Source organism: Puma concolor, chromosome E4 (assembly GCF_028749965.1).
Source record: "Puma concolor isolate L17-30 chromosome E4, mPumCon1.1.hap2, whole genome shotgun sequence".
NCBI lineage: Eukaryota > Metazoa > Chordata > Mammalia > Carnivora > Felidae > Puma > Puma concolor.
Window position 1 is genome coordinate 54,195,279 of NC_141683.1, and position 27,049 is coordinate 54,222,327.

The 27,049-nt window shown below is 43.4% G+C and overlaps 1 protein-coding gene and 1 long non-coding RNA gene across 2 annotated transcripts; one reads left to right on the plus strand and one right to left on the minus strand.

Annotated features, from left to right (window-relative positions):
- Positions 1 to 3,610: 3,610 nt before the first annotated feature.
- On the minus strand, positions 3,611 to 4,277 carry LOC147572682 (uncharacterized). Its single transcript, XR_015246068.1, has 2 exons — positions 4,107 to 4,277; positions 3,611 to 4,027 (listed from the first exon to the last, which is right to left on the minus strand). It is a non-coding gene; the product is annotated as an uncharacterized LOC147572682 (long non-coding RNA).
- A 125-nt stretch (positions 4,278 to 4,402) lies between these two features.
- On the plus strand, positions 4,403 to 14,593 carry SERPINC1 (serpin family C member 1). Its single transcript, XM_025921096.2, has 7 exons — positions 4,403 to 4,560; positions 6,525 to 6,891; positions 7,172 to 7,387; positions 8,220 to 8,357; positions 10,100 to 10,490; positions 11,535 to 11,599; positions 14,340 to 14,593. Exons 1-7 carry the CDS (start codon positions 4,520 to 4,522, stop codon positions 14,514 to 14,516), a joined length of 1,395 nt encoding a protein of 464 aa, XP_025776881.1. The 5' UTR covers positions 4,403 to 4,519; the 3' UTR covers positions 14,517 to 14,593.
- Positions 14,594 to 27,049: the final 12,456 nt, after the last annotated feature.

Genomic DNA, 27,049 nt, shown 5'->3' on the forward strand with positions numbered 1-27,049 from the left:
TTTTAATTATTAAAAAAAAGAAAATCTTGTTTGGAATGTGCATCAGAGACAAATGCTTTCTAATAAAATATGTGTAACCAAGAAAGAAGGTGGAAGTCCTTGGGTTCATTCCTGCTCCTGGATTTGGAGGGAATCATAGACAAACTTTATAGAGAATATCCACAGGAGGAGAACCAGGTGGTGACATATAACCCCTGCCCCAAGAACAACAATTGTACGCTGAGTTTTAATTTGGAGAGACAGACATTTTCTTCATATGTACCTTATAGGAGCACAAACCCATGACACAGGCACACAAAGGGTCTGAATCTCAACTTTGCTAGCTTTGTAATTTGGGTCAAGTTCTTAACCCTTGTGAATAGCAGTTTTCTTATCTGTTAACTAGGCATAATAATATCTTCCTGGTATAGCTGACAAATGAATTATATAAGCTAATGCCTGTAAAGCACTTAGCATAGATCCTGGTGTATAGTGTTTTAAAGTGGCACCCATTCTGATGGTCATATTCAAAGATTTAAAGGATTTTACCTAAGCTAATGCAAAGTAATGGTTACATTATAGACCATGGATTATTATACAGCCATTACAAATTTTTTACCAGGCAGGGTGCACCTGAACACCTCTGTTCCACCTGTAGACACTGAACTGGGCGTCTCTCACTCTCCTTTTCTCCTTTGTTAGGAGCCCATGGCTCATCCAGCTTCTAGATCTTCTCTGGTGCTGCCACCACCTTCATCGTGGCCTGGTTCTCCCCTCTCCCCAAGTCTCCATGGAATAAACACTGACACCCTTATTGCTCAACAAAGTCCAGACTTGTATGAATAAGTGATACACGGGCATGTTAAAACGTAGAACACTAGGGGCACCTGGGTGGCTCAGTCAGTTAAGCATTTGGCTGTTGATTTCGGCTCAGGTCATGATCTCATGGTTCATTGGTTCGAGCCCAGCGTTGGTCTCTGTGCTGACAGTGCAGAGCCTGCTTGGGATTCTCTCTCTCTCCCCCTCTCTCCCTCAAAATAAATAAATTTTAAAAAGAGAAAGTAGAATATGAGTAAGGAAGTCTTGCTTCTTCCCCTGACTATCCACCCCTCATCCATATCATCTGCACTTTGTGATACAAAAGTAGCATACTAAACACTGACCTGCAGCTTGTTTTCTTTCCCACGTAATTATCCTGGAGATCTTCCATATCGGTTCAGAAAAAGGATCTTTATCCTTTTTGACAGTGGCATAATCTTCCAGTGGGGATATACCTTGGTTTATTTAACTAGTCCCCTATAGGTGGAAGTTGTTTCTCATCTTTTGCTATTGTTACCCATCGGTTACAGTTAGTAATCTCACTGACACCCACGCAGATGTATCTGTAGGATACATGGTATTTTTGACATGTATTGTCAAATTTCCCTTCAAAGTTACAGGATTCTGAAAAAAAACACCCAAATTTACAGCATTCTGCACTCACTCCCCTTAGCAATGGGTACAAGGACCTATGTCCTCACACCCCAGCAGAAGAATGTGCCAGCTTAGTCTCTTTTAATTCTAATCATTTTCAGTGATAATCCTTTTCAGGGAATCAGATGAGAAATAACTGGGAAAGTACAGTGTTTAAAAAGTCTTGCAAAAGAATCGTGAGGAATAGTAAAATTAGCAGGTGAAAGTTTGATGAAAAACAATATTTATACACTTTCAAGTTATCTGCCCACAAGATACTTATTTAACAGAAAAGGGAGGGAAGCCTGGGTGCCTCCATTGGTTAAAGCGTCTGACTTCAGCTCAGGTCACGATCTCACGGTTCGTGAGTTTGAGACCCACGTTGGTCTCTGTGCTGACATTCTGGAGCCTGGAGCTGCTAAGAATTCTGTGTCTCCCTCTCTCTCTGCCCCTCCCCTGCCCATGCTCTGTCTTTCTCAAAAATATACATTAAAAATAATAATAAAAATGTAAAATTGCAGTTTTATTGACAGAGAAAGAAAGTTGGCGGACACCATTGTAACCAAGTGATCAAAGTTAACATCACACCTGAAATGGAACAAATTGACATCATGTGTCTCCTGATATGATGCAGCAAGAAGGACACAATATCACTCTGTAGTATGCCTGCCCCCTAAAAGAGTATAACTCGAATCTAATCCTGAGGAAACCTCAGACAATACACAAATTGAGAGACATCGTTCAAAAATATTTGGCTTGTACTCTTAAAAAAATGACAAAAGAGAGCAACTTTTCCAAACTAGAAGACACTAGAAACATGACACATTTTCAGCTAGATCCACCATCTTACAGTAATTTGCCAAAATGACCAACACAAAGGGGAAGAGTAGAGTCACCCACTATATGTTCTGTAGGAAACGAACATGAGGTTCTGGGAAACATTGGGTTGTTCCTTTGGCCACATATAGGCAACTCTACAAGAAAGATGATATTGTAGACATCAAGGGGATAGGCACTGTGCTAAAAGGAATGCCTCATGAATGGTAACATGGCAAACCTGGAAAAGTCCACAATGTTACCCAGTGTGCTGTTGGCATTGTTGTAGACAAGTTAAGGGCAAGATTCTTGCCAAGAGAATTAATGTATGTATTGAACATATTAAGCATTCTAAGTGCCGAGATTTCTCCCTGAAGCGTGAAGGAAAATCATTAGAAAAAGAAAGAAGCCAGATAAGACAGAGAGAAAGGTACTTGGGTTTAACTGAAGCACCAGCCTGCTCCACCCAGAGCACACTGGGAGAACCAAAGGAGTCTGAGCTGATGGAACCAATCCTCTGTGAACTCATGGCAGGATAGATATAGAAAAAATAGAAGACCTCTGGGCTGTAAAAAAGACATGACAACTAAATGCAATGTGTGATCCTAGAAAAGGAGAACAAAATGGAGGTGGGAGGCACTAAATCAATGTCTCCCAAAGCGTGGGGACTTCCAGGGCTCCTTCATGTATATGTGAAGTCTAACTTTTAATATAATTAAATTTTTTTTTAATGCTTTGTTTTATTTTTGGGAGAGAGAGCATAAGCAGGAGAGTGGCAGAGAGAGAGGGAAATAGAGGATCCGAAGCAGCTCCAGGCTCTGCTCTGACAGCAGCGAGCCCAATGTGGGGCTCAAACTCACAAACCACAAGATCATGGCCCAAGCCGAAGTCAGATGCTCAACCGACTGAGCCATCCAGGTGGCCCTTAATATATAATTTTTAATAATATTTAGGTGTTGTTTAGCAAGATTACAAGGGGATCCTGAGGGCAAAAGTTGAGTAGGACAATTGGCAAGCTTAAAATATGGCTTATAGGTTTGAATATAATACTACATCATCGTCAGCTTTTCTGCCTTTGATCACTGTACTGTGGTCTGGTAAGTAAATCCTTGTTTTTAGAAACTTCACACTATTTAGGGATAAAGGGACATTAGATCTGCAACTTACTCCCAACTAGCACAGAAAAATAATAATATGTATTACATATATAATATATGAATTCCTATGAGTATACCACCCTCAATCTTTAATCACACAAAAGGAGGCATACTTATCCTGTGAGTACTGTTGCAGCAATCCTTATGGTACTGTTTTTGGCCATTTAGGAAGAGGAAAATAAAAATACACCTGCTCTTTATCCCCCTTAGTTTGAATTCATTTAATCTCCCCAATAACTAAAATAAGTAAAAATAACAATATATACAAAGAAATAGGATTTGGTTTCTTTGCTTTTAAAGAAGTATTTCAAGGGTGCCTGGCTGGCTCGGTTGGTAGGACATGTGACTCTTGATCTCGGGGTATGAGTTCAAGCCCCACGCTGGATGTAGATTACTTTAAAATAAAATCTTTAAAAAATAAATAAATATTTCAGCAGTAGCTTGTGTGTTTTTTTACCTGCCTCATACTTTGTCTCCTGATCCCCCAGTGGGATCAATTACTCCCTTGTGAGTCCTCGTCTGCGTCACGGACATGTTGGCTCTTAGAATCCTGAAGGCAGTACTTGTTTCAGAACACGCTCCCCTCTGACTAGATATTATGGACTCTTTCTCCTAAAAGAGAGCTGTGAAAGAGAGCATATTACACTGAGCAGGTGGAAAGCTAGAAGTTTCTGGACATTCGATTTGACTAGTTATATTCACCTATTTTCTGTCTCCTCGTTTCGATAACCAGGGGGAAAAGAAATTCCTGAAAACAAACTTCTCCTCAGGCATTTTCTGACCAAGTTTGAATTTGTGAACATTCCTCCTTTTCCTTTTCTGCAAAGATAAAGAAGAGAGTGAAGGAGTATGGGTAAGAAAGGTGGGCCTTGCCTTCCCTCGACCTGACTGAACTTTAAAACTTCTCTACTAATTAAACAACACGGGCCTGTACACTTTGCTTAACCCTGGAAGCTGGTCATCAGCCTTTGACCTCAGTTTTCCCCTCACCAGTTCCCTCCCCCACCCGAGCTTCTGGAACCTCAGTCAGATTTAGAGGAAAGAACCAGTTTTCAGAGGGATTGCCTCAGAACACACTATCTCCACTCACCCGGCCCCGTGGAAGATTAGCAACCATGTTTTCCAATGAGATAGGAACTGTAGCTGCTGGAAAAAGGTAAGAGAGGCGAGTTTTCTCTTTCGCATGCCCTCATTGGGTTTTCTGACTTTTGAAGGGTGGCCTCGACACCTTTGAGAAAACCCGGCCCTCTCCCTGGGTAGTTACAAAAAAAGATGTGTTTGGAAGACGTCATGCCAAGTGCCCTCCCTCCCACTCCCTCTTGGGGTAAGCCACACCTTGGGCTCTTAGCTCAAGAAACCAGGCATGTCTTCCCTGTGTCACAGCTGTGGCAGCGCCAGCCCTCACAGCAACCGGGAGACGCTCTGGGGGAAATTCCCAGGCCCGCCAGACAGCTGAAAAGAGGGCAAATTCAACCTATTTAACCTGTGAGGACCTCCTAACTCCTTTTTTCCTTCTCCTCCAGCGTGGTTGCCTCCCCCCCCCACTCCAAGATCTCAGTGACCTTTGGCTGAAGGATAGCAGCTCTGTCCCCTTGCCTCACGGCGAGGTCCCCTCCTCCCTCGATATCACACACATTCCCCTCCTGACCCGGGTTGTTCTGGGGGCTGGAAGTGAGGCCGGGGCACACCGTATTGGTGATTCTTTCCCCCACGAACAAAGCTCCCAGATCCCCCTCAGCCTCCACTTGTATTTCCAAACGTGGCTGAGGGACCAAACAGGAAACAAAAGGCGAGCAAGACAGGGCAAGACAGGGAGATGCATGGCAGGGGTCTCTGTCTCTGCTTCTTCACCCCGCCTCCTAAATCACCCTGAGCGGCTCCCATCTTCTCTCTCACTCCGTGCCTCGATTCTTAAAGGGCCGCAGAGTTTGCCTCGTCTCACTCAAGAAGCCAAGTCCCCCTCGGCGGTCCCCAGCTTCCGCAGCCCAACACTTGCCAGCAGGCCACCTCAGGGAGTCCTCTCAGCACTGTGTGCGTGTCTTTTTCTGCCTGGGGAAGGCTCAGTACCCACATGGACTCCCAAGTCAACCAGAGGAAGCCCCTGGTCTTTCTACAAAAATATTACAAGAGTTTATGCCTTGGTTTGCTTAACCGAGTGTTCCAATTTTCCTAGTTTGCCAGTCTCGTGATCTCACTTTTTTTGTTTTTAAGATTAATTTCATTTGCTTTTAGTGAACCCCTGTTGGCAACTATGAAAATTTCCAGGCGGAGAAATGATGAGGGCCTGAACTAAGGCAGTGAGAGAGCCAGGGAACAGAATTAATGGAATCCAGGGTCTGACTAAAGAGGGTTTTCGAGGGAGGAATCCAGAGAGCCCGCCAGCTTTCTGGGTTGGATGTCAGCATGCACGAGGGGCCCATTTGTTGCTTTGGAGGATGTAGAAGGAGAAGCAGGTGGGCGGGTGAAAGTTGCAAGTGCAGTTTGGTCGTTTTTCACTAAGGAATCTTCGGGCCGTCCGGGAGGAATTGTCCAGCAACCGATCGGTCTGGAGCTCCTTGGGAGGTTAGGGCTGGAGCTAGAGGCCTGGGGAGGCTCCAGCACACAGATGGTGCTTTGCCCTGTTCATTCCCTCTCACCCCGTTGTATGACTGAAATCTCTGCTGCATCAGTCAAGATCCTTCCAATCTCTCAACATCCAGGTGACATTCAAGCCATTTCTGAGGCCTTTCCTTAACAGCTTCTGCCAATGGCTCCTCCTGCCACCCTAAGTCTTCACTGGACACTGAAGTCCCCTGCCTGTCACATGTGCATGCCCCATCTCACCAATGGAAGCTTTGCATTCTTTATTTCTCCCAGCCTTGGGCACACGGTACTTTATAACCATCAGTCGCTTCAATAGTTGATTTTAATTTCAGCATGACTATGTCCAGGCGAGTAGAACTATCCTCTTGCAAGGAGTCCAGGACCGGGCTTGTCCTGGGCCTTTGTACTTTGCAAAGGTTTTGGCCCTCCTCCTGGCCAGGTGGGCTGGAATCCCGTGCTTCACTGGGGCAAGTCTGTGATGGGCAGTGGGGATAGTTCTCCCAGCCCAGCTTAACTCAGCTTTCTGTCTCCCTATAGGAGGATATGTCTTCTCTCCTTGCTCATTGGCCTCTGGGGCTGCGTGACCTGTCACTGGAGCCCCGTGGAGGACATCTGCACAGCCAAGCCTCGGGACATTCCTGTGAATCCCATGTGCATCTACCGTTCCCCAGAGAAGAAGGCAATTGAGGATGAGGGCTCAGAGCAGAAGATCCCCGAGGCCACCAACCGGCGGGTTTGGGAACTGTCCAAGGCCAATTCCCGCTTCGCCACTGCCTTCTATCAGCACCTGGCCGACTCCAAGAATGACAATGACAACATCTTCCTATCGCCCCTGAGTATCTCCACAGCTTTTGCTATGACCAAGCTGGGTGCCTGTGACAATACCCTCAAGCAGCTGATGGAGGTACAATCCGAAGTCTTTCTACCTCATTACCGGACACGCAAGAAAACACGTATTGGTCTGGAGCCCGTTAGAGACTCTCTTTGTGTCTTTACCCTTCCTCCTCCCTCCCCTTCCTTTGTTCTCCTTTTATTCACATACTCATTTAGAAAACAGGGGCCGTTCCAGGCGCTGTGCTCGAAGGAGCTCACAACTGAGGTGGCTGTAGATAGGGGGCTAACCAGTGTTGTGTTCACCACCATGTTAGCCAGGCTTCTCCACCGTTTTCTTTTGGTTTCTACAGGTTTTTAAGTTTGATACCATCTCCGAGAAAACATCTGATCAGGTGCACTTTTTCTTCGCCAAACTGAACTGCCGACTCTATCGAAAAGCCAACAAATCCTCTGAGCTAGTATCAGCCAACCGTCTTTTTGGAGACAAATCCCTTACCTTCAACGAGACCTATCAGGACATCAGTGAGGTGGTATATGGGGCCAAGCTCCAGCCCCTGGACTTCAAGGTGAGTTGCAGATGTCATCCCTGACCTCAGAGTTCTTTCTCTCCACTCAGTTTGAGAGGACAGGGAAGCAGGATCCAGGATCCAAACTAACACAGCTCTGCTAGTTGAAGGCAGGCTGGGGGTTGGGGAACGACTGAAAGTCAGAACCTCTGGAATATATCTTCTTGCCTGAAACCTGAGAAATCAGTGGTATCTATGGCTTAGATTGCAGTAGTTGCTCTGAGAAAGTGGTATAAATAATAAATTCTTCATTTTGTCCACCAGGACCAAAAAGTATTCTGCAGATGCCAGTCCTACAAGGCTCCTTATTTAATTTTTGAAAGTTACCATGGTCAAATAAAATTGGTGTATGGTGCGTGTTGTATTCTCCTCTTGGAGATTCATGAAGTGCCTATTAGGTCTTCTGAGAAGTCCAGCAACAAAGAAATCTATTGGTTCTATTCAATCAGCATCTCTCAATTTTTTTTTTTTTTTTTTTGGACCACATGGGCATCCTCTTTGCCCCTCATCCCTGCATGACTCATTAGTTTCCCACAGAGCATATCAGAGAAAATAACATTTTGTTTTCTTTTTCCCACACTATTTTCTTCTTTTCTGTTCCTTTATTCCTGTTTCTCTTTCTTTCTCTTTCTTCTGTTAATATTTACTAACCATGTGGAAGATTCCTGGCATTACACTAGACATGTGAGTCTCCCCAACCTGAGTTAGAGTGATCGCTTGGCCAAACGGTGGGAAAGGGCAGAGGGCTGATGAATAAAATAAACTGCTGTGTGGGGAAGTGGAGAAGCCCACTGAAACACGGGTGAGTAGGTTTGTTTCCTATCCTCCTCAGGAAAATCCAGAGCAGTCCAGAATGACCATCAACAAATGGGTATCCAATAAGACCGAAGGGCGTATCACTGATGTCGTTCCCCCAGAAGCCATCGACGAGCTCACTGTACTGGTGCTGGTCAACACCATTTACTTCAAGGTACTCAAAGTGCCCCTGAACAGACAGGCCCAAAGAACTTGCTCTTGTCCTCCAGCTCACTTTCTTTCACACCACGGGGCATTAGGTAGATCTTCTCTGAGAAATGGTCGACACGTGGCCTGGGAAGAAATACAGATTTACTGACAGTCTAGAACCACGTCTAAGGCCGTGGCCGCTGGTCTGAAGTCCAGGAGTGCCTGGTAGTGTCTCTGGACCCAAGGAAGCCATGCATACACTCACAAACTTAGCTGGTCCAGCTGCAAAGCGTGCATGGTGATGAACTCTCATATCCATGTGACCATTTTTTTGCTATCCATTTAACTCCATTTTGAAATCTGGAACAACATGACAGACTCTATTGACAGTCCTCAGGGCTGAGATTTTCTCCATCATGTGGAGCACCTTCCAGAGTGACTCAAAGTTCCCCTTGCCTGAAGCTTCAGAACCTCTAGGCTCACCTCAAACTTTGCAGAGGCCCTGTGATTTGATCGTGCAGAGGCTTTTATCTTTCTCAGAGAACCAAGAGTTCTAAAGACTGTTTCGACTTCATATATTTAGAAAGGGGAATGAGGGAATAAACAGATCACTGGTACTTGGGAGTGTCACAAGTTTCAGACAGGTGGATTTGCGGCACATTTGCCCATCCTGGGCTGTGCTCCACGTGCATTCTTACCCCTGCACAGGGCCCAGGAGGTTAGTCGGTCACTGCTGTTGCCAACCACTTTGTCTCTTGGGGCCTCCCTCTCCCCAAGAGTGGAGTAGGTTGTATTTACACAATGTGTACTGCCCTCTAAAGTTTACAGAACACTTTGCTATTTATTAGCCCTCTTTATTCTCACAAGATCATAAATGAGACCTTGGGCCTCTCAGATTACTTAGTTTAAATCCTGGCTCTTCCATTTCTGCTGTGTGAACTCAGTTGAGTTACCTGAGACCATCCTATGCCTTGACTACTGCATCTATAAAATGGTAATAATGATACACCTACCTCACAGGGTTACTGAGGGGACTGAACAAGCAAATGCATGTAAAACACTGGCACACGGTAAGCATCCTGCAGATATGAGCAATCGCCAGCTCCTAACTTTACAAATGAGGACCCACCACTCAAAGAGTTAAATGACATGTCCCCAAATCAATAAGCCAGAAAATGACAAAGAATGATAATCACAGCTCAGAAATTTCAGAGGGGTGTCTTGAATCCCAGGGACCCTCCCTCTTTGAGTAGGAAGTTAGCCAGGACTCACCCTCTGCCTGGCAGGGTTCCTGAATGCTATCCCCCACCCCACCCCCAAACCCACCAGGTTATTATCTGCGTTTGGCCTTTATTTATCAGGGGTGGAGTCTAGCATTTTGGAGGATGGCCTTTGAGAAAGAGGCTGCTGGGAGGCAGAAAGCAAAAGGCAATAAGATTTAAACTCAAAAAGATGCTTGTGGAGAGGCCAGTAAGTTGTTCTTGGTTTTAGTTTTTATTTTTCTAGTTATAAAAGCAAAGGAAGAGCCACTGCAGAAAATCTGGGAAATACAGAAAAGTTTACAGAAAAAAACACTCATAATTCCATCATTCCGACATAGTCATTGTTATCCTTTTCATGCATATCCCTCTAATCTTTTCTCCTAATAATTCTGCTAACATATTTGCAGGAGAAAATAATGTGACAATTTCCCATGTCAATATTCTCCTACGGATGTCTTTGGTCTTCCTGCTTTGTGACTCTCTCCCGCCTGGTGTCTCCTCCCAGGGCCTGTGGAAGTCAAAGTTCAGCCCTGAGAACACAAGGAAGGAACTGTTCTACAAGGCTGATGGGGAGTCGTGTTCGGCGTCCATGATGTACCAGGAAGGCAAGTTCCACTACCGGCGAGTGGCAGAAGGCACCCAGGTGCTCGAGCTGCCCTTCAAGGGCGATGACATCACCATGGTGCTCATCCTGCCCAAGCCCGAGAAGAGCCTGGCCAAGGTGGAGCAGGAGCTCACCCCGGAGGTGCTGCAGGAATGGCTGGATGAGACAGCGGAGACCCTGCTGGTGGTCCACATGCCCCGCTTCCGCATCGAGGACAGCTTCAGCGTGAAGGAGCAGCTGCAAGACATGGGCCTCGTGGACCTGTTCAGCCCTGAGAAGTCCAAGCTCCCAGGTGAGCCTAGGAAGGACGTTCCTCTTCCCTCTGCTCCCCTCCCCCAAGGCAGTCTGGGCCAAGGTGAAAGAACTGGGGAAAGAGCAGAAAAGAGCAATGGGTGAGGACACCTGGACTCTCATCCCAGTTCCACTACTAACTCAGGGAGCCCCCTTCCTTCCCAAGGTCTGCTTCCTCTTCTGTAGACCGGGGAGTTTGCACTTGGCTCTCCATGGGCCCAGCTGACACAGGAATCCTTTGAGTCTGTGACTGATACGGGGGATTGGCCAGGTGGTAAAGAACTTGAAAAGACATCGGAATTCAAAGCAAAGATCTGATTCAGAGCTGGGGACATCTTGGGCCCAGCAAATAGGCATTAAGAGCCCTTCACCTGATATTCCAAAGGGCTCATGAGTTTTCCTTGAGGTCACTTGGACAACAGATGTGGCCAGACTTCTCTAGCTGTGAGACTTCAGTAACAGTGTTCTGTTGTTTTGGTTCCTCCAATCCACCATTCTTTAAAAATATGGTTTAAAATATCTTTTTAGAAAAGAGGTTAACAATGTCAGGTAATTGGGTTTGCCTTTAAGGGGCTGTCTTTAAATGAGGTCTAACCAGGGGCACCTGGCTGGCTCAGTCTGAAAAGCATGTAACTCTTGATCTTGGGGTTGTGTGAGCCCATGTTGGGTACAGAAATTACTTAAATAAGTAAAACATGGAAAAAATTTCAAACTAGATCTGACCAACTTGCCTCTTGAAAACATTGCCAGAGTGGAAAGAAAGACATTCCTACTAGGTGGAGTGAGTTTTTCTTTAAGAACAGAGTCCCCTGCTACCTTCCAAAAGCTGAAGCATAAGATTAAATTCGCAGAAGTCGGGCTGAACAAGCCCAAAGTACTTTTTATTATTAATATGTATTTGTTTAGGGAGTATCATTAGGTGACGGTTCAGGATTTCTATTAAAAAAAAAAAGCAAACCAAAGGACCTCTTATTCAAACTGAATTTCTGTGTGTTGAAACCAACCTTCCCCCTTTTCGTAGAACATTCTCTGGTCTTCCTTCTAGGTATTGTTGCAGAAGGCCGGAGTGACCTCTACGTCTCAGATGCATTCCATAAGGCCTTTCTTGAGGTGAGTATACCTCCCTTTGCTCTCTCTTCTTATGCTGTTTCTTTATTCCCATGCTGCTTTATTTTTTAGTACATTGATAAGTCGTGCGATTTGTAACTTTGGAGTTCTTACACCACTTGGCCTTCTGGTCTGACACGAACAGCAGAACACGACTGTAGAAAAAGGCATGTTTCCAGGGTCCTTCAAACCCCAAATCTGTACCCCCCCCCCATCCATGAGGCCTCCACAATACAGCCCTCCCCTGAAGCCCTCATGGTCCAATTGTTCCACACTCCCTCCTGCTACTTCTGAAGCAGGTCAAACAGGAACACACACATTTAGGGGAGGGTGACACAGGAAGAGAAGCCAACAGAGGCTACTGAGTTCAGAGGAGGAGAACCAGGAGAGTCTGGGCTCATGGAAACCCAGGGAGGAGCTTTAAGAAAACAGAAAGTTATCTAGTAACAAGATTGAAGAGTGATGACAGGTTACCATTCCCCAAGGAATTTAGACAGAACAGTGGGGGCACATGCCTAATCGTAATCGGTGAAGAGCAAACGGAGGGTAATGAGGAGCTGATGAGTATGGGCCATATCCTAGAGTGTGTTCCAGAAAACTAGAGCTCTAGACTACCTGGCAAAACATGAAGTTAGGTGGTCAAATAAATGCATATCCTCTTCTTGGGAAATTAATGCACGCTGGCATTTTGGCATCTAAGGAGTTCCATGGTGAAAAAAATGGTTCAGTATTGCTTAACCTACCAGAAGGGAGGTGGGTGGGGGAATGGGTGAAACAGGTGATGGGGATTAAGGACGGCACTTGTCATGAGGAGCACCAGGTGATGTGTGGAATTGTTGAATCACTATATTGTATGCTTGAAACTAATATAACACTGTGTGTTAAATAGCTGGAATTGGAATAAAAACTTAAAAAAATATACTGCTGAACCTAGTGTTTCCCCAAGTCCGGTGCCCATGGAACTCTGTACTAGAGGAATAGCTATGTAAAGCCTTTAGAAATTCTGGTTCTCAAATACTGAACTATGGATCAATAGCATTAGTTAAGTGGGGAGCTTGACTCTTGGAGAATCTAGGATAGGGCCCGAGAATCAGCGTATTTACAAAGGTCCTCAAGAGATTTTAATCCACAACTAAGTTTGGGAATCACTGTCCTTTGTGGGAACCAGGCTAAGAGGCAAATGAGATGGCCAATTAGAGAAGGTCACAGGATTGAGGAAATCACAAAGAAAGAAGGGTATAGTCAAAGAGAAAGGTTTCAGAGCCTGATACTAGTAAATACAGTTGCAGAGTCCAAGCTCAGTGGGAAAGTGTAGTTAGACGGAAAGTGGAGAGATCAAAGAACAGAAGGAAGTCAGAGTAATTGTATTAAGAGGAAATGCAATAGCTTGAAAAACAGAAGGTTAAGTCTGAGAGGATAGTGTCATTATTGTGATTTCACAGGTAATTCTGAGAGATGGCAAGTTCAAGGTGTGGCCATGGGGCCGGTTTGCTTAACTAGAGTGAAGGCAATGCTCATTGAGGCTGAAGGATGAAAAGTGGGAAGTTAGGGTGTTGAACGGGCCTCCTACCAAGGGATTTTAACTGCGTCAAATGCTAGCAGGAGTTAGGGTGGACAGAAAGGCTATGAGCTATGTGCCAAAATCTGCAATGTGGGGACATAATTCATGGGACAATAGATGTCAGTGACCTACAGGACAATAGCAAGAGCCGAGGGCTATATCTTAAATGTATTGAGATCAGAAGTGGGGATTTTACGCGAGTACCGGACTCATGGTTTTGGAAGCACAAATGACAGTATGGACACCCTCTTCCATATGGATTATGAAGGGAAGAGCACTTAGGAAGACCGCAAGGGAAGCTATCCTCAGTATTTTAACTATGATTGAAAGTCCTCTTCTAAGGACCCTAAAGAGAAGAGGTCGAGTCAGACACCCTTGAGGGCTCGGAGTTACCAGTAGGAAGAAGCAGAGGTCTGCGTTCATTTTATCCTCCATAGCCCACTAAACAACGGTACCAGGTTCCTCTGTAGCTCTTGGAACGAAGTTGCTTTCCTTGAAAACCTTGGGAAGCCAATATACAGGACCCCAACCGATTGGAGATCTCCTGGGAAGCCATTAGAAACCAGTCTGTGATTTGAGTAAGAAGATCCTGGTGTTGCAAAAGCTCCAGTCTGCTCATAAATCTAGTCCTAGAATGATCATGAAATAGCACAGGAAGATGGAAGGAAGTAGGGAAGAAGAGTGACAGGGAGAGACTATCTTCCACCAGCTCCACAAAGCTCAGGGATCTGACATGCTTTCATTAAGAGGCAGGGACAGAGTTTTAGTGAGATCCTGGGTCACCAAGCAGAATTTTCTGAAAGTATCTCTCTGGTAATTCTAATTAGCAAGTCAGAATACCAGTGTGTCAGACTGTTACTCCAAAAAACATCCCTCTCATCAGCCAGAAATGGGCCAACCTTGCGGGCATCCACATTCCTGGTCCAGGAGTTCTCTGAGTGGAACCCTTGCCCGTAGCATACAGCTCAAGGCTTGGAGGAACACAAGTGCTTATTACATCAATGCTCACTGGATGAAAGAATGAGTAAAAGTAGGGTTCTGGTGGGAACGCAACCTGACCCGAGTGTACTTTTCACTGGAAAACAAATAGCATTTTGAGGAACTGATGTGTCTGTGGATGACTGACCTGCCTGTGATGAACTGTAGCTAATGGAGAGGTTTTGTTTCCTACGTGGCCTGCAGGTAAATGAGGAAGGCAGCGAAGCAGCAGCAAGTACTGTCATTGGGATCGCAGGCCGTTCGCTGAACCCCAACAGGGTGACCTTCAAGGCCAACAGGCCCTTCCTGGTTCTTATAAGGGAAGTTGCTCTGAACACCATTATCTTCATGGGCAGAGTAGCCAACCCTTGTGTTAACTAAAGTGATCTTACTTTTTGCACCTCTTCCTGTTTTGGTTTGTGATAGAAGCAAAAAATAAATACAACTCCTCCCGATTATGAATGGACTCTGCCACCTGAAATGAAGACAAAGAAAGGAGAAGTGGATATTCTTTTGGGCGTGTGGGAAAGTGAGTGCTTTCGATTGTTCTCTACCAGTGAGCACATCTGGGTCAAGAAAGTGAAGGAGGGAAATATGTCACTGCTGCGTCTTGAAAGATGGCAGGCGTCCTGAAAGGGCAGGGGGAGCCTGAAATGTCAGTATTCCCAACATGCTAAAAAAAGAAAAAAAAAAAAATCCATAAATTTTAAACGAACATATCTCTATATACAGAGAAACCAGATATCCAGATCTGAGTATTAAACCATTTAATTCTCAAACCACTCACATGCATAATGTTCTTTTACACAGTGTTAAAATAAAGAGGAAAATGTATTTTTATACAAACAGAATTTCAAGTATACATTAATAGACTTTTCAAATTACTAACCAAGTTGCTAAGATTTCATTCACATTGTTCTTAAAGCTGTTCAACGAGAAAGCTTTTGCTAAACTGCTTTAAATATGTTTATATAAACCCATATCTTCACTCTTTTTCTGAATCTCCCTCCCCCCAACCCCAGTCTCTGCCCACCCTCCAGCCCTCCCCCCTCCCCCGACACAACAGGGCTTCTGGGGCTCTAGGAGACATGCAACCCCACCCAGGACTATTGGCTTGTCATCAGGGGAAGGGCAGAATCCACAGGAGGAGAGACTGAGAACACCTGTCAAACTGAGAGAACATATCTAATACTTAGAAATGACACAAATCAGAATCACAGCTTACAGCCTCTGTGTTTTCACTTGACTTCTGGAAAAAAAAAAAAAAAATCTCAGCCTCCCAGAAAACAACCTAGAAGTTTCTTACAATTTGGTAGCTGAGAAAATAACTTAATATTGGGTATTTTCTCCCAGGGAAACTTCTACAATCAGGGTAGGCATTTTAAACTTTTCCATTTTGGTGGTTTCTTTTTCCCTGTGGCAGGGGGTGGGAACAGTGAAAGAATGGGTGTGATTTGTGTTTACATGAAGGAATTTGGTTGTCTCACAGGGTCTGGTAGGAGTTCTCCCTCCTCAACTCTCCTCCTGAAGTAATCTGGCTTCAGGGCCGGGAACAGCCACTCTCCTTAGGAATTAAAGTGCATTTGTTCAGTGAGAGGGGGGTGAGGGGAGGTGTGGTTTACACTTAAGTGATAATGATTAAAAGAGGGTGGGGTGAGGGGAAAATCCTATTCCTATATATAGGTATTTATAATTAAGGTCATAATGAGAACAGATATTTTCTAAGGAAATAAGATGCACAGACCCAGTCCAGCGCTCTCAGAGGTGGAAGACAGCTAGCCTGGCCCACTGACTTTTCCGAGGCATCTTTATTAATGGAGTAATAGCTTCAGATGAAAAGACACAAACCTCAAATGTTTGTTTTCTCAAAGGGAAAAAACAGACTGGTAGGTTCTTACACTTTAAAACCCTACCTCACTCCCTTTCAGGGATAACAACATGTTAGAAATTGATTGTCGGTTTTAATATGAATCTTTGATTAGCAAGTTGTGAAAAAATGTTACATAAGTTTGCTGCTTACAAATACGGTAGCCTTTAAAAACTCCGGAAGAGGGGGCATGTGGATCCTTGCTATCAGTATCAGTCGAGGGGAAGTGAAAGTCTCCTATGGTCTCTTTAATAGCTACCACCAGAAATCTTATTTTCTGGCTATTTTCCTTTAAATACTTTACTATTTCTTGGGGGACAAACCCCAGAGTTTTCCAAAGAGAAGTAAATGCTACATTATTAGCTGTATGAAGAAGTGATGGGCTCAAGATGAGAAGAGGGAAATGGTCCTGGGTTCTGGCCTCTGAGTCCAGTGTGATCTGCTTTTCACAGTGACCAGTGGGAAGGCACAGTGCCAGGGACAGGTAGATGGGGGACAGCTGTCACCCACCATATAAGCACCATAGAGAACAGGTGGACAGATTTCTTTCAGACCATGTCCATCTGAAGGAAACCAAATTTCAGCCACCTTGACTTTCTAGCTTTGAACGCTCAGCTTCTCTTCCCCTCGCAGGGGCAGAGCATGAGTGGGCCCCACCCTGAATTACTAGGAGTCGGGAAATCTAAGTGCTCTCCCAAGTGTACTTCTCCCTTTACTCACTTATGCTGACATGCCCAAAATGGAGAGTTCTGGTTTTAAGATTTCTTAGAGGAGAGGCCATCAGCTCCTGACTGAATCGGCAGATGGACTTAAGTCCCGCCATTAGATCACAAAGTCCTGCAGTGGGCTAAAACTGCAAACAGAGACCGGGGCAGATACGAAGTTAACGGACTGAGAACACATTCCCGTAGCTTGAGAATGTTTTTCTTTTGTTGAGAGTAGGGGGATGGGGCCGAGTGGTGAAACTGTAGTCAGACTAGCATTTGTGTAGCCGTTTCAGAAAGGACTCCTTAAAAGTTGAAGAGGAACCAGCAAGCCAATCCAGTAGGGCAGAGAACTTGACCGAACTTCATAGTCCATAGAGAATTCCTGATAGGGAATTTGTTTCATTCCTTGCTTAAAACATAAAACAAATTTCTATATATTTTTTACCATTACTTCCCCATCCTCCTCCTCTAACCCCCCCCCCCCCCCGCCCTCCCCCCGCAGAAATCTTAAAATCCAGTGCGGTATGATTTGCATGAATTTCAACAATGTTTCACAGTACTCCACAATGCTCTTCACCATGAAACCCTAATGTGCTACTCTCTGGATGCATGCAAGTCCCAAAGGCTGCTGTTTGTCTGTTCCACCCCATATCAGGAAGCCTTCAGAAATTTTCTAAGGCATAGGAGGCATTTTCTCTGAAAGACACTGCAACATTTACATGCTAAGCAAATAGCTGAGCCTCAGTGTTATTTCAATGAAATGTCATAGCTTGATGCTAATTCAGTCCTCTGCACTTATCCAGTCTTTCCTTCTTGAACACACCACCTATTTGAAATTTAAAATATCAATTATTGTAGGCATTATATGAATGAAAATTTCTATGGTGCCCAGAATTCTCTCAGAAGAGAGACTACTATATCTGTGTGCTCTTAAACACAAATTTCTGTCACGAATGAGAAATCACTTGGTAGCTTGTCATTTTGAACGCGGTGGCAGGAGGACTGGGGTGGGGGTGGGGGGACGGTGGAGGGAGAGTGTCTCACTTTTAAGGTAATCAAACAGTTCTCCCCTTCCCATTACCAGGCGTGAAGTTGCCATGGGCAGGCATGTTTACTACCTGGGGTGGGAACAAAGAAAAGTATGGAACCTCATTTGGGAATTACTGGGTTAGGTCCTTGACATCCTGGAATAAAGAGGCTAAAATGACTCATTTCACATTTCATCTAAAATTCAGAAATATTTAAGCCTTAGCTAGTGCATTTCATTCACAAAAAAAACAAGGAAAAGTGAAAGTCACTTTACACTGAAATCCCACTTAGAAGACAGGCTAAGAGACAAATTATCAAATGTACCACCATCACCCCCAGGAAGGACCCTTCTCTTTTTCCATTAACTTTAATAATGCTACCTGTTTATTTTACAACTAGAAATCATCCTAGGCAGGTTGGGCTTGGCCCTTTCAATAAATTCAAGTGCTCTATTTTAGCTATCAGAGTTGAGAAATCTCCACTCAAATCACATATGCAAAGAAAAGAGGATTCTAGAGACCAGAGCTTGAAATCGTTTTGCTTACTTCTGCATACTTTGTTTTTGGTAAAGAGACAAAACTGGATGGATGCAAAATCTCTCTCCAGAATTACTCTGAGGACAAATGGATGATCCATTTTACCACCTGAGCGTTGGCCCACTTTAAACTCAGAGCCATGCGTGGGATATCAGTAAAGGTATCTTATGACAAAAAAGAACCAGACTGAGGTGATCCTGCCGGAGGCCACTCAAGATTACCTGGCCAATGATTCTCAACCTTGGCTGCCCATTAGAATCATCCGGGGAGCTTTTAAAGCCCATGTTGCACAGCAGACTGATTAAACTCAGTAATTTTTTAGATGCCCCAGGTAAGCCCAAAGTGCTGCCAAGGTGGGGAACTACTAGTTTGGGTCAGCTGGCTCTGTAATAAAAAGCATGCAGGCCGGTGATCACTCAAGCCAGAGGGAAGAAAGGTCAGACTCCGTGCCTCCTCTCAGATTCGCAGAATTAACACGCACCCCAAAGAAATTACCTAGGCATTGTTCACCTTTTTGTTTTGCTTTTAAATAAATCACTTTGGCTGTAACAGGTCACACAGTCAACAGTATATTATGGATTTAGGTAAGTCTGCACTTAATTATGTGTTACGGCAAAAGAGCTGGCTGGGGACAGGCCTAGGACAGACTTGGCACAAACAAAAGAGAAGCCAGGGGGAAGAATCTTCCTAAGCAGGAGTTAATTCCTGAGTCTAGGATATGAGCATGGCTTACAGGCTGACGATTATTCTACAGTTAGAATAACAGTAGCCGGGCAGAATCTCCTGCCCGCGGTCCTGTCCCTGTGCCTTAATAAAAACACATGCTGCGCACACACACAAAAGAAAGAAAAGCAACAGCTGTGGTGAGTAGATTCACGTGATTCTACTGTCTCCTCTCCCTTCAGTACTCCCGCTGTTTTCGGGCAGAGGTGACTGGGTCAATTGTCACCTAGGAGGAACGCCCGGCTCATTATCTGCAATTTCACACGGCATCCTCTCATCGCCTGCTCTACCCAGTCACCAGGAAAGCAAACACTTACCAGCAAGTACCTAAACACAGAGGCCAACCTCCAAAAATCTGAAAACAGATCACTCTCTCCTTCTCACTCTTAACCTGAAAATCCCTGTGTCGACATCACAACCAGCCAGTGTAGAGTGAAAAGGTGGCGAGCATTCCGGGATAGCTGTTAAAGGGCCGACGGTCCTTCCTAGGCTGTAACACATGTTCAAAATGTAGGCCAACCGCCACGGCTCAGTGTGCTCACGCCCCGGACAGTCAGGTGAATGTTACGACTGGATTTAAAGATCAGGCGGTGTGCCTAGTGACAATTTACTGCTGAAACTGAATTTCCTGACACCCACAGCATTCAAGGGAGGCCATCGTGATCGGTACCACAGTATAGGCATTAAAAATAGGAATATCTCTTTGGAGTGACTGAAAGCAAAACAAGCCATCTAAAACCCACCTCCTGCAAACCTCTCTGTCAAGATATTGGCAGAAGGCTCACCATCGGGAAAATAAGGTTAATTATCTAGGTTCCCAGTAATGGGCTGCAATGGCAATTAAACACACACACACACACACACACACACACACACCCTCAGGATTCAAACAAAAATGTTTACATCATCGAAAGGAGTTTGGTGCGTTTCTTAAAAAAACAGAAAGGTTCCACGTGCACTGGCTGTTCTTGCAAAATAGAAGCCAGGAGAGAAAAGCACTAAATCAGAGTATTCAGACACTGTTTGGTTTGGGCAACAAAGCTGAACATGAACATCTGCCCAAGACAAGGGGGACGGTGATACTGCAAACCCTAGATTTTGTGTCCGGCTTTCCTTTGCTTGCTACAAAAAGCACACTCTTTCTTCAGCCAAGTGCTCAGAGGTAGAGTTGCTGAAGCGAGTACAGAAGAGAATGAGGTGGACAGTGGCTGAGGAATCCAGCGTCCTGCCCAGAGGGCTCCAGGGCAATATTGGAATATGCTCAGTCTTTAATGGGAGGTAGACTACATCCTACATTGACTTCTCTGCCTTCACCAGACACCTTTTTCTCACATACACACGTAAAATCACACACACGTAGCTGGCAGCTCGCAATAAAATTACAACTTGCACACCCACCCCAACAGCTACTTGCAATCGAAATTCGATATTCAACCCCAGCTCTTCTTAGTAGATGCAAGCCAACTTTGTTCTTTCGAGGTCCCTCGTTTCGCCAGGCTTTTTAGACATACGTTTCACTTTAACACCTACATCTTTTTTTGTCTCTAAACAACAGCTACACTAAGTGGGTGCAATGTGTTATAACATCTTTATAAATAGAAAGTGCAAGAAATAACTTCCTTAGCCAAAATACAAAGCGACAAAGAGCTCTCATAGCCTACTGTGCCAAGAATGTGATTTTCAGAATCAATGATACAACTAACAAATGCTTCTAATGCTACCAGGGTCATAGTGGATGAGTAAATATATTTATAAACATACATTTATGAAAAAAGATATTACGAAAATAGCCAAACTTCCCACAAAAGTTATTTGCATGAACTATCTTTAGTATACCACTTTGTGTTCGATGCACATGCATATACAATTGCATTATATTAGTGTTATTTTTATTGGGCCAGTTTTCCAAAAAGAAAACAGGCTCAGTTTTTAAAACTTCAAGTTACATGATTTAAAATCATTTTTGTAAAAATATTAGAAATACCATATAAATTCTAAATCTCTCTGCTATCGGACGATAGCTATGCTAGACGTAGGTTTCAGTCACACCCTTAGTGACCTCTGCTTGCGCATCTTGGCTTCCAGAGGAAACACATTTTACGTTTTGTTCCCTGTGTCGTATTTCTGGGCTTTTGCAGTAGTTCTTGGAGAACCACTACAGTTAGGATTCTATTCCTTTGTAGGAAACTCAGTAGATCATCTTCCAGTACGTCACAAACGCCTGCTTTAAAGATATAGCAGAGAGCAGAAATCAGAACCCTAAGGAATTTCTACTCCCAATGGGTTGTTGTGACTGGCTCGAAATGGTTTGACCTGCAACGCAGACAACAAAGAATATGCTGGCAGTCTCCAGGTTCCCCTTCTTCTGACTTTGTTCTCTTCCGCAAATCCAGACCGCGGCGCTAAATTTTTGTGCCACCACCAGATGACTTAAGAGTGACAGAGAATCTGGAGGAGGGCCCAAAGAGCCATAAAATACAGAACGAGAAACTTCTCTGCAGATCATCATGAGATATTTCATTCCCTGGGAATATATTTTCAAAGACTTCTCTGACACCCAAAGCAGACTTTGACGTACATCAGAGTAGAAATGGGGATCAAAAAAGAAAACGTGAAGGCTCATTGACTTTTATTCACTGAAATATGCCCCAGTCCTTACATGATAAAATCTAGTCTTGATGCCTAAACGCCTCGAACGTTTTGTCCCTGGTTCTCCAACTACAAATGCCAACATTTTTTCTTTCTCTTCCAAGCATTTTGTAAAGCCCTAAATTAAGTCTTCAGCCCTGAGTACCTTTTCCTGTATTTGCAATTCCTGAGGCCTGACCTAGGAAGAGACCTTTTTATGATACTTCGGGATAACTAGCAAGAAGCCCTCGCAGCTAATCCTCCAGGAGTCCACTGCACTTGGAATGGATGGATAATCCCAAATCTTTCTTCTCTTAGAAAGCTTGGTTTGGGGATGATCATTTTCAGAGCAGGATTTATTCTCTGCCCATATTTCTTCTGTCACGGCAATAGTCTAATGAGTGTAAGCCAGCAAGAGTTTAAATAAAGCACCCTAAATCTGACAAAAATCCTAACAGTTCAATGATCTGTTATCTTAGATGAGAGGTTGATGGCAACTCTTGATTTTAAAGGATCAACAACATAAAAAATTGGGCAGTGAATTTTCTCCTAAGAAAGGTAATAAAAATGGGATGCACTTACTTATTCATCTTCTAGCACAAAACTGTGCCCGAGGTGGTGTGGTGGCAGTAAAGAGAGGCCTAGGGTGGGTAGGCAGAACTTGAAATGATGTCAAGAATGTGACCATGTAGCCACTCCATAGAAACCCCTGGAGAAAGAGATTTAGTAGCCATACGAATTTTCCATACCATGGGAGTTTGTGCCTATTTATAAACGTAAATACAGCTGACATCTCTAACAAACAAGCTTCTTTCTCTAACAGTAAGCTTTTTACTCTTTCTGGAGTACTTCTGGCTCAGTATGTACAGTTACTGCAGCTTCACAGGAAAAAAACAACAAACTAACAAATGCTCACAACTTGGAACTTGGAACAAAAGAAAAACAACATGGACATTTTGCTGTAAGATCAATGAAACTTGGTGGGTGGGTAGCTAATGAAACCTGTGCTTAGGTATTTGTCTTATTCTCCCTCTAGCTCCTTTACTGACCCGTGGCAGACGAAATAAGTGGTTTCTACGGCATGGACAACTAGCCCAAATGAACGAACGCAGAAAATTCAAGACAAATCAAAAACCCAAGGCCACCTATGAAAGACTGAAGTGGCCCCAAATCCTTGACAGACACACGTGCCATCAGGTGGTATGTGCTCTTCCCTTGGATCCAGGCTGACCAGCGACTTCGCTGACCAATGTATGGTGGTGACTCTGTGGGTAGCTCTGGGCCTGGCCTAGGGAGGAGTGGCACTTTCTGCCCAGGCTCTTACAGGCCTGAGCTGCCATTTAATAAGTGTGACCGCCCTGATGGAGAGACCACATGGAAAGTCCCTGAGACTCCAGGGAGGGAGAGGAGGCCCGCGAGCCCAGACTACTGCCCTCCCTGCCAAAGTGTCAGACATGCAAATGAGATCATCTTGGAAACTCCAGGCCAGTCCAACTACCTGCTGAACACCACCAGGTGACCCGAGTCATCACCACAGGGAGAAAGAGAATTGCCTGGATGAGCCTTTCCTGAATTTCTGATTCACAACATCACAAGATCTATAAAATTGTTGTTTTAAGTCACTATAGTTTAGTTTGTTACAAAGCTAGGCAGTGGAAATGCTACCTTCCAATTTCTCCCTTGGTAGTAACTTGAACTGATTCACAACCAGACCTATCAAATGGGTGATTCCTATCAAACGGGCAATATCTCCAAAAATATTCACCATCAGCATCTGTTCAGAGACCAACTGCATTATCTTTTGAAGCAATCTTCCAATCATGCTTTCTTGAAAATTTACTAAAAGTAGTACTGTTACTGGCTATTATTTATTCCAGTTCACCTCAACTCTTTGTAAGTAAACAGAGTCAATATGATGTGGTGGAGACAGTCTGGGCTTTGGAATCAAGCCTGGTAAATATCGGTTTTGCAATTTATCCACTGTGTAACCTTGTGTTCGTCAGTTTCTTCATCTATAAATTGTGGTATAATGACACCTCTTAAAGGCAACATAGTCTATTAGAGTGTTAACTCCAGTGTTAGACTGCTCTGTGCCTCAGTTTCTTCCTCTCTAAAGCGAGGGTAATAAGTGCCCATCCTATTGGGACCGCCACCAGGATTACATGAGTTAACAATATGAAGCACACGGACCTGCGCCTGGCACACAGTAAGCATTCAAAATCTCAGCTAGTTTTAGTTCTACTGTTACTACGTCAGAGGATTATTTTGAGGACTAACTGCCATTATGCCACTAAAGCACTTAGTACAGTTAATTCTGTCCCCCTCTTTTTGATCTCTGTGATGAAAAGTGCAGGCTTTTAAAAAGCATACATCCAGACTCTAACCAAGTGGATTTAGGACTCTCAAGTATAGGAAGCCACATCTAAACTATGTCTAAAATCAATTTTGTTGTATGAATTCCAAGCACACTGGTACCAATAAATACTTAATCTTTACTTTGTGGACCAGACTCTCCTGTATGCTACTTCTCACTTAAGGTATGTGATTTCACAGAATAGGAAACATTTTCCCATGAGATACTCTGACTTTTGGCATTATGGATTAATTCAGATTCTAAGATTCAGAGTATACTAAATTGTATTGTTGTCCATAGAAGATGCTGTATGTGTATCTGTCTTAACTGGATGGGGAGTTCTAGCCTCCTCAGGAGGACTTACTGAGTAGACGTGAAAGAAGTAAGCATTAGAAAAGTTTTATTTTTCATGAACTGCTCTGCCTTTATAACTTAGCTTTGCTATTTAAAGCTTCCACTATTTGAGCTAGTAGGCCCTTAACTGTTAAGATGGGAAATATCTACTAAGTAGATAACAGGGAAGATGTGAGATAAGAAATTTATTCATGTATGTATTCTCTGTAAAGGCGATAGACATTTCAAGTAATAATTGCCTTCTAAGTCATTGCTGTTCCTTGCAGTTGAGGGAAAAGGTAGGCTGCCTATACAACAAAACTGGATAGTCTGTACAAATGTTTTCCAGGTTTTGATATCACAGTTGTTATCAATAATTATACCCTTTGGAATGTAACTGAGTCAGGTGTCTTAAAGTACTCATAGTACCTATCCAACTTTGGCTTGTCCTGAGCAAGAAAACCTCCTTACTGCAAAATAAAAAGACTGGCTCTGGGAAAAGCACTACTTAAAAATGAGAGGATTGAAAACAGAAACAGACTCTAGAAAACAAAGAAGGTAAAACAGAAGACTAATAATTATCAAAGATCTCGCTAGTGCTGGGCAAACTCAATTGTTCTGCAACGCATTCATACAGAAATGGCAGCTACTCCCCAGGCCTCACAGAAAGCTGCACGCAGAGGACGCATCGGGCTGTCTATGGCCAATGTTCTGTATGCCAGAAGGATCAGAATCGCAAATTAATCAGAAAAGCAACACTCCAAAATCTCTAAGACGAGGGCAGATCTCAGCTAGGCAAACATCCTTACAGGTAAGGATTATCTACTACTCATAGAACATTTCATATAAAACTTATGAATATCAAACGGGAAAAACAACTTGAAGAAGGACTAGGAAGGAGGTGCCCTACAGGAGCTTAGGTCACTCACCCAAACTCTGTATGTATGGGTGGGGTTGCCGACAAAGTACAAGTGAAACTCACTGCATGTGTCAGCCCAGCCTAGAACATTTTGTTCAGATAAATTTAACTCAGAAGTCTATGCATGGTGTCCATATGGGGAACAATTATATTCTCCTCCTGCAAGGAATTCTGTTTATAATCATCCTAGCATTTTCCATTTTTGCACATCTGGCATAAATAAGCTTTTTGTGAACAGTAAGAATGAACATTCGGAAAGCAAATAAATAATAGCCCAGTATATATTTAGAAACATCATAGACAGTAACAGACATCGGAAGATAGGGCTAAGAGGAATTTGAAATCTTCAAAGATTTCATTGTTTTAAAACATTCATTGGGGGAAAAAGAAAAGGAAGGGAAGAACATTGGGCTTTTTACTACTCCACATGGAACAGAGTGAGTTTATTTGAGGAAATCAAAATGAAGATTTGTAGACAGGGAAAGGGTAGGGGTTTCTAATCTAGAAGGACAGTATTTTGGGTAAGAATCAAACCACTTATTCATAACAGAAGTTAATTTTTAATATTAGTGGAAATAAATTCATTCTTGTCATCATTATGCAAACCAGTTCAAGTTAACTCAGAGGAATGGCAAAACTTACTTATAAAAACATTAATTTTTTTACAGTATTTTATGTAAACATGGTACTCATTTAACCCTACATTATTATGCATGGGAATTATATTTTTAAATTACTTTGTTACATCTGTAACTACCATCCTAAACTTTGATCTACCTGCACCTTTAAGGCAAGGACAGATCATAAGGCTATTCTAAATGCTTTTAAAGCAATGGGAATCATTAAGAAGGAACACAAACAGGGTTCTGAGAAAAAGGTCTAGGAAAAGATGGTAAGCTCTTTCAAGGAACTGATGCATATATGGCAACAAGAATTTAAAACCTCAACCAAACTATTACAAAGACAAAATGGCAGGAGTGACAAAATTCTGGAGTTAGCAAACTTTTCTGTCAAGTGACAAATAGTAAATTTTCAGGTTTTGCTGGCCATGTGGTCTCTGCCACAAGCACCCAACTTTGTCATTACAGTAGCAAGTGGCCATAAACAATACGTGAAGAACAGGTATTCCGTATCACTTTATACAATCAGATGGCCTTAGGATTTGGCCCTGGAGGCTGCGGTTTACTGATCTAATTCACAAATGCTAGGAATATGCTAAGGGGCATCCTCTCAAACTCAGGGATTTACCTGACTTAATAGCTTGGTGTCCCTTTTCTAAATCTCAACAACTACAATACTTCAATATTTTGCACTCTTTCCCAAATGGCATAAGAGCCCCGTTTTCAAAAATGAGTTCAATAAGAACTTCTCGATTATGCCTTAAACCAGTAAGTAGATAAAGAGAATGGCATTTGAGAAAGAGAGAAAAAACAAACAAACAAACAAACAAACAAACAAACAAACAAACAAACAAACGTGTCTGTTGTATCTGAAAAAAGAAAAACTTCCAGGAGTCCAACTCCTTTCTGATTAAATGCCTTCCACTATGATTAAGAAGACTGTTGCCTCTGTTCAGTTTAATTTCCTTTCCATTAACCGTTGTTTTAATTTTTTAAAATTAGATCTTCTAGTCAAACAAAATAGAATTTTTACCAGTTAAAAGAAACAAAATTAGTGTCAAGTAACAACTAAAGTTTTTTAGAAGTTATTTCTTGACCAAAGACTATTCTGCTATTAAGAATGAAGTGCACTGTTCCACCAGACCACTTCCAACCAAGGCCAGATTTCAGCTATGGAGCTGGGAAGATAATAGTTTATT

Excerpts from the sequence above, each read along its gene's own strand:
- SERPINC1 (XM_025921096.2), top strand. The coding sequence starts at position 4,520 with ATGTTTTCCAATGAGATAGGAACTGTAGCTGCTGGAAAAAG. Across the intron at positions 4,561-6,524 it reads ACTGTAGCTGCTGGAAAAAG|GAGGATATGTCTTCTCTCCT; the intron begins GTAAGAGAGGCG and ends GTCTCCCTATAG. Across the intron at positions 10,491-11,534 it reads TGAGAAGTCCAAGCTCCCAG|GTATTGTTGCAGAAGGCCGG; the intron begins GTGAGCCTAGGA and ends TCTTCCTTCTAG.